At 43.7% G+C, this 7,636-nt stretch overlaps 1 protein-coding gene across 3 annotated transcripts in view; it reads right to left on the bottom strand.

Moving 5' to 3' along the window:
* Positions 1-4,541: 4,541 nt before the first annotated feature.
* The window catches only part of LOC103469020 (globoside alpha-1,3-N-acetylgalactosaminyltransferase 1 (FORS blood group)), an 18,052-nt gene continuing 14,957 nt past the window's right edge, over positions 4,542-7,636 (bottom strand). For all 3 annotated transcript variants that reach the window (XM_008416477.2, XM_008416476.2, XM_008416478.2), the window contains 6 exons: positions 7,327-7,359; positions 7,116-7,250; positions 6,914-7,046; positions 5,939-6,134; positions 4,846-5,065; positions 4,542-4,770 (listed from right to left, as the gene is read on the bottom strand). In XM_008416477.2, the coding sequence (XP_008414699.1) occupies positions 4,632-4,770; positions 4,846-5,065; positions 5,939-6,134; positions 6,914-7,046; positions 7,116-7,250; positions 7,327-7,359 (856 nt within the window). In that variant the 3' untranslated portion in view covers positions 4,542-4,631. The remainder of the gene's footprint in view (positions 4,771-4,845; positions 5,066-5,938; positions 6,135-6,913; positions 7,047-7,115; positions 7,251-7,326; positions 7,360-7,636) is intronic.

Raw genomic sequence — 7,636 nt, 5'->3', positions numbered from 1 at the left:
GTTCCCCCCCCAGGGTTTAGTTACTGTCCTGGGACTCAAAGGTAAACTCAGGTCACTCAATGGTTACAGTTTATAGCTACGGCTAGCAGATTAACACCAAACTCAGTATGGTTAACATCCTGGGTTTGCAGTATCATCACAAATAAAAAGTAATAATAAAACCTTTTATTTAAAACATTGTTTTAAAACCAACAAACCATCAGCAACTTACAGAGGTCAAGGAGAGGGAGAGCTGGGTGTCATCTGCATAGCGGTGAAACTAGATGTTGAAATGGTCAAAGATGGAACCAGTGGAGAGGAGATGAAAAATAAAAAGAAGGGGCCAGAACTGAGCCCTGGTGAACCCCAGGAGGGAGAACTGAGGGCTTTCAACTGAATGAACTTAGGGCGGCTAGAGGGGAGAGATCGCAAATGGAAGAAAATCTTTGGTGGAGGATGGAGTGCAAGATGATGTCAAAGGTCGCACTCAGATCAATGAGGATGAGAAGGAAAAGGAAACCAAACTCAGCAGTGAAGAGGAGGTTGTTGGTTATTTTAATCAGTGATGGGGACAAAATCCAGGCTGGAACTTTTTAAATGACTGCTTGGTGGTTAGACGGGACTGAAGTTGGTATTTTCTGGCCCAGGATCTTTTCATTCTAGAAGATCTTTGGAGTCTGGTTGTAGAAACAAGATGATGATTCGGTTGGTATTCCTGACAGGTTCTGGTGAAAAGGAACCTGAGCAGAAACGAGAGAGTAGCTGGTTTCAGGAGGAGACTAACAGGTAGATGTAACGAGGTGAGGTCAGGTTGTTAGGGTGAAGGTTGAGGCTGTTTAGACTTTTTCCATGATAAAATCTGCTGAATTCACAGGCTGTTAACCACAAACATGAGGGCCCTTGTTGCAGCTCCTCATGTCACATTTTAATCTCTGAGTTTCTACATGCAGATCTGAGCTCTCAATAACTTTATCTCCACAATCCGACTGAAAAACATTCCTTTCTGCCCTTATTGTCGACACGCACTCGTGTGCAACTAAAAAGTAACTTTCTAATGAATTAGAGTGAATCCAGGGTGAGGGACATTACAGTTTCTCCAACAACGTGAATCAGTCAGTGTGGGACTTTGTGTTTCTGAAGGAAGTGTCTGTGTAGATAGAGAAACATGAAGGGCTGAGCAGGAAGACCCTGATTGCGGTGTGATGACAGAGAGGTCGGATGATAACGAGGACCCAGCAGAAAACTCATCTGATGTCAAAAAGCAAACAGATTAGGATCAATAACAAAACTCTTCCTGCGACTCCAGGAGAAAAAACAACCGGATGTTTCCTCACAAACACGGAGCAGAACTTTGTTGATCCTGAGAAAATCCATCCATCCATTTTCTTACAACCTCGTCCCTTAGTGGGGTCAGGAGGGTTGCTGGTTCCTCTCCAGCTAACGTTCCGGGCGAGACGCGGGGTCACCCTGGACAGGTCGCCAGTCTGTCGCAGGGCAACACAGAGACACACAGGACAAACAATGTCATAATGTTCTGAATTGTGAAGGTGAGGATACTTTTAAGGTTTTAGATGTGGAGCAGCAGTATCAGGAGGGGCCAATTCTGCAGGTGGAGGTGTGAGAGTGTGAGAAATCCCTCTACTCCTGAGATTAAACGGTCTGATGATCCGGACAAAGAGAACAACACGCAATCTGACAAGTTTTATTTTTTTATTGCACACACACACTCACACCTAGGGGCAATTTGGAGAGGCCAATTAACCTGACAGTCATGTTTTTGGACTGTGGGAGGAAACTGGAGTACCCGAAGAAAACCCACCATGCACAGGGAGATCATGCAAACTCCATGCAGAAAGACCCCAGGCCGGGAATCGAACCCAGAACTTTCTTGCTGCAAGGCAACAGCTCTACCAACTGTACCACTGTGCAGCCCTGAGAAAATCCAACCCAATTCAATCAATCCAAACCAAAAATACTTTATTGATCCCAAAGGGAAATTTAAATGTTGTCACAACTCGTAAGACTGAAGACACTTCAAAGAATCGTTGTGGATCCCCAACAAATCTGAAGTTTGCTTAATGATGGTGTCATGACATGCCAACAGCTCCATATCTGAGCAGCAGAAATTATATTCCTCAGCATCAAGTGATGACATCATCAATTGCTAATCCAGTTTATTTATTAAAGTTTAATGGTTTTATCTCTGATAAAACATTTCGCACAACCAGTTGCCAGAAACCAGTTTCCTGTTGGCGAACCGCAGTAACTTGGAGTTTTTCCTCATTTATTTAGTCTTTCTGTTCGGAAACTCGGAGAAAAACACATCGATTTATCGCCTCCTGCAGGCGATTTGCTGTAACTGCTTGTTAAACTACCTAACCTGGTCATTCTGACGGAAAGGTGTCATCTGAAGTCAATTTTGTCATATTTGTAGGAACTGAAAAGTGTCTGATCTGGTTCTAAAAACAAAAATAACTACTTTAAACTGATGTCTAGGCAAAACATTATGACTATCAGATTTTGTTTTTCTAACAGAAGCTTCTGGATCCATCCGATACTCCTGTCCTTTGCAATACTAAACCTGGGATGTTCTGACACTTTCTCAAATGTTCAGTCATAATGTTCTGAATTGTGAAGGTGAGGATACTTTTAAGGTTTTAGATGTGGAGCAGCAGTATCAGGAGGGGCCAATTCTGCAGGTGGAGGTGTGAGAGTGTGAGAAATCCCTCTACTCCTGAGATTAAACGGTCTGATGATCCGGACAAAGAGAACAACACGCAATCTGACAGGTTTTATTTTTTTTATTTCACTTTAACAATGATCCCTATTTTTGCAGAGAGGTAATTCAAACCCAACCATCAGAAAAACAAACATTACTCCAGTGTTTACAAGTCCACACCTTCCTGCATGGATGACGGATCATCTGGGCAGCTGTGGTTCTGTTAGCAGCCTGGTACCAACAGATGCTGGATTTCATCCAAAATTCAGATTTTTCTGGGTATTAAAGTTCCTCAGTGGTAATTATTTGTTAAAGCGTCCCCAACATGCGCTCCCTGCTGGACAAAACGTCCTGCGTTTTCAGAACAAGCTTATATAAATCAGTTTGAAACACCAAATGGACATAAAGTCACATAAAAAAGTAAAAGAACTTCATCAGATTTGAAAAACACATCGTTTTATCTGCATCGTCCTTGATGCAGATAAAACGTCCAGATCAACACCTGACAAGAGATAAATGTCACTGAGCGTTCTCAGAGGTTTGTAGGGATGTGTGCGTGTGTGTGTATGCGTCTTTGTGAAAATTAGAAAAATGAGAAAGGAAGTAAGACAAAGACAGGAAGCTGAAATAAACTGAGCTGAGAGTGTGAGACAAAAACATTCACTTTTACACACACACGCACGCACAGGTAGTAGGTAGTACTTATTGAGCCATAAAGTTTTGAAACGGCTCCCCCTGGTGGAGGCAGCTGCACAGCAGACAGAACCTCTCGATACGAGACGAACTGCAAAGATCCAAAAAAAACGAACAGCTGGAAATGACGGAGCTTTTTGAATCTGTGGTTCCAGGAGAGAGCAGGAGGATCCTGAGCAGAGCTGGTCAACTTCCTGCTTCCAAAGAAAGTAATCCAGTTACTTTACTTATTACTTACTTAGTTACTTCTCATAATTGCTGAATAAAGCAATACCTTTTTATTTGTCATTTAAAGTTTAATTAAATGAAATCGTTTCTTTTAGAAACTTTATTTTGCTCTTAACTTTATGTATTAAGCACAAAAAATAGGAATGCAACATTTTTTGTTGAGTATTGAAACATATGTTTATTCCACAGGGCTGCACAGTGGCGCAGCTGGTAGAGCTGTTGCCTTGCAGCAAGAAGGTTCTGGGTTCAATTCCCGGTCTGGGGTCTTTCTGCATAGAGTTTGCATGTTCTCCCTGTGCATGGTGGGTTTTCTCCAGGTACTCCGGTTTCCTCCCACAGTCCAAAAACATGACTGTCAGGTTAATTGGTCTCTCCAAATTGCGTGTGTGCATGTGTGTGTGTGCATGGTTGTATCCTGTGTGTCTCTGTGTTGCCCTGCGTCAGACTGGCGACCCGTCCAGGGTGACCCCGCCTCACCCAGTACGTCAGCTGGAGAGGAACCAGCACCTCCTGACCCCACCGAGGAACAAGGGTGTAAAGAACTCACAACTCACATAAATTAGAAGGATAAAATAAATGAATTTAAATAAAACTCCCTCCCTCTTGTATTTCTTATTATTAACATTTACATCTCTTAACAGTTGAAGTAAAACATCACATTTACATTAAACGTTGCTTGTCTGAAGTATCAGTAATCTAATGACCTTTTTCCAAATGTAGTCCGTTACTTTACTCATTTGAAAGAAGTAACCATTTTACAGTAATGTGTTACCGTCGATCACTGATACCTGCAGAACGTTGGCATCTAGAGAAGAATCAGAACCATCAGCCGCTTAATTCACATACAAACCTCTGAGTTCTTCCAGGTTCCTTCAAACAGACTCCCAGTTAAACCAGTGAAAAAACAGAACTGATCCAGTCGGTGAGTATTGCACATGCTTGTATTGAGTCTGGGTCGGAGCAAACAGGAAGTGTCTTTGGAGCTAAACGTTGGTTAGCCCAGTACTTCAGCTCAGTTGGGTCGTATTTGGTTGTAGTCCTTTATGACTCCAGAGAATCTGATTACACGAACTTCCGAATTTCTGGCTTTGAAATCCTGCCAGAGGTACTCAGGAGACAGAACCTTACTGGGTTTGTTCAGCCACAAGTACCTGGGCACAGAGACAGGAGATGACATCACCGGATTGTAGAACCAGGCCTGGCATCTGTGTACTTTACCTGCCTACCTGTTCAAGTGGCTCTCCTCCTGCCAGGCAGCCTCAATGCCTTCCTTGGCATCGTCATCGAAGTTCTTGTGGCAGGTTTGAGCGAGTTGATGAACCTCGGCCAGGACGCCTCCGAAGGCGCCGCCGCAGTAGTAGAAGTCGCCCTCGCCAGGAGCCACGTAGGCTCTGGAGGTGGGCCGCCGTTCGTATGGGAACCTACTGCGGTCGTCTTTATAGTACCCTGAAAAAGGAGGAGGGAATTCACCTGTTAAACTCATCTGGACTTAGAGATTTGAGCTGCTGACTAACATTACAGTCAGGAAAAAACACACTGAGGGAGAAAACTGAAGGAGTTTTCACACCTGGTAGACTGGGGACCAAAATTGCAACATTTGTTACATTTTCAGCTGCTGTGGTTCTCTTTCTCACTGCATTGTATCAAATGAACCAAACTGTCTCATAAACCTGTTCTCACGCTGGCCTGTGGTGGCGCTGTACCAAGAACCACTGCAGGAAGCATTATGAAGACACTGAGGGCAACTTCCTTCTTCACAAAACAAACAAAAATGGAGTGGCATCAGATTTTAGCAGTTGTAGGGTTTCTCTTTTGTCTTCATTAAAAGACCATTTCTCCTGCTAGTGCTAGGCTAACCTGTTTGTTTTGGTTGCATTTACCCAGAATGCACCGCGCTGTAGTCCACTTCCTGCTTTTGAAGCGGTCTCTGGTCCACTTAGGGTTCTCATATGCATTCGAATCACACCAGAGTTCACTTCAACTGAACAGAGACCGAGGTTTGTAAGCTGACCGGAGTTTGGTTATGCACTCATACCTCCTCAAATTAACTTACTTGGCAAAAAAACTAGTTTGATTAAAGTAGACTAAAAGCAGAGCTGATTTGAACCCTAAGAGTTGAGATGAAATTAAGATCCCTTAAACTGTCTACTTTGCCATTAAGGTACGACTCCTCAACCAACTAGAAACGTTCCTATCATGGTGACATTTGTTTACTGCATATTGTCCAAGACATATTTTCCCTACATGGTTAATAAAGTATATGTCTATAAATCAGGCCATCTCAAGCCCAGAATCCAGAATGAAAACTGGAAGCTGTACCTGGATGGATCACAGCCACCAGTTCTCCTAGAGACTCGGTTCCCCATCGACTGTGAAACTTTGAGTCCACATCCAAACAGAAGATGTAGTCCACATCGTTTTTGAGCATCTCCTCGATCAGGGTCTGGATGATCTCCATCCTTCTGGCTGAGATTTCCTGCCAACGTTTGGAGTTCTGCACCAAACGCACCACCAGCTGAAAGATGAGAAAGATGAAAAATGCCCTTTCAAAAGCATGCATGCATCTTGATCTTCCCAACATTTTGTCACGTTACAACCTTAAATATCAATGTATTTTATGTGATAGTACGAGATAGAGGTAACATCCATCCCCTGGTAATGGTAATCTAAGATCAACTTGTTGACATCTAAAGTAACTACCTGCCCACCACCTGCAAACTACAATCAGCTGCTCAGAACCTTGACATTGTTATGTAAATCTTATAACACAGCCTAAATGATATGATGTAATCCCTGTGAGTGTCGTTTCATGTAGAACTTGCATGTCATTGGGCCTTAATCACATTTTGGGAGGGGAAAACTATTTTTTGGCCTTTTTGTGGGCAGGTTTTCAGTGTGACATATTGAATCCCATTATATCTGTAAGATATAATCCCTATAAGTGAAGGGATTATGTGGTGTAAAAACAATTATGTGTTTTCTGCTTACATCATTGGGTGGAAGACAGTAAACAAGGCTAATGTTTGTTGTAACCTTGGGCATGAAACTATGTATCCTATTGGTGTTAACATAGTTTGTTTAAAAGAACTAAACGACCAACAAAGTCATTCGAAACCACTGGATGAGACAGTCAGTCAGGTTGAATGTGCTCCGGCGGCGCGCTCCTTTATTATTATAATACGGGAACATTGCCAATAATGGAGCGGGAAAGATACGGTATAAATCTGGTAGACTTGACAGGTATGTGCCATTTGTGATTTAAACTGTAAATTCTTCATGTTCTCCTCTGTTTACCTCTCTGCCAGCAGCCATTTTCACTTTGGGCACCTCATTCGGCTGGTCGGTGAACACATAAACCTTCACTTTGAAACCTACGAAGAAGTGCTGCTCCGCCGTCTCCAGGAAGTCCTTCAGGAACCTGATGTACCTGAACAGGAACCGCATTGATCAGAGGTGGAAGCAGACGAGAAACACTCCAGCGTGACATCACACTCACTTCCCAACAGCAAACACTGTGGCAGCAACGGTGATGTTCCTCTTTTGGTAGATACTGTCAAGCAGAACCGGCTGGAAGGTTCCCTCCCAGACGACCGGCGCCAACCAGGGCGTCACCGACACAATGTCTGTCCGACTGGGATCAGAGATCGACCGTTAGGGAAACCAGAACTATGAAAAACTCAAGCGCAGCAGCAGGGAGCAATACTCACCCGTGCATGATGCTCGGCTGTGGGTACTTCAACCTGAAACACAGACAGTCAGTCAAATAAAGTTCATGCGACACATCCAGAGGATTCATCTGACACATCCGGAGGATTCATCTGACACATCCGGAGGATTCATCTGACACGTCCGGAGGATTCATCCGACACATCCGGAGGATTCATCCGACACGTCCCGAACCAGAGGATTCATCCGACACGTCCGGAGGATTTATCCGACACATCCAGAGGATTCATCCGACACGTCCGGAACCAGAGGATTCATCCGACACGTCCGGAGGATTCATCCGACACGTCC

This window comes from Poecilia reticulata, linkage group LG8 (assembly GCF_000633615.1).
Source record: "Poecilia reticulata strain Guanapo linkage group LG8, Guppy_female_1.0+MT, whole genome shotgun sequence".
In the NCBI taxonomy this organism is placed as follows: Eukaryota; Metazoa; Chordata; class Actinopteri; order Cyprinodontiformes; family Poeciliidae; genus Poecilia; species Poecilia reticulata.
The sequence above is the reverse complement of the archived record's forward strand: the minus strand, read 5'-3'. Positions and strand labels throughout refer to the sequence as shown.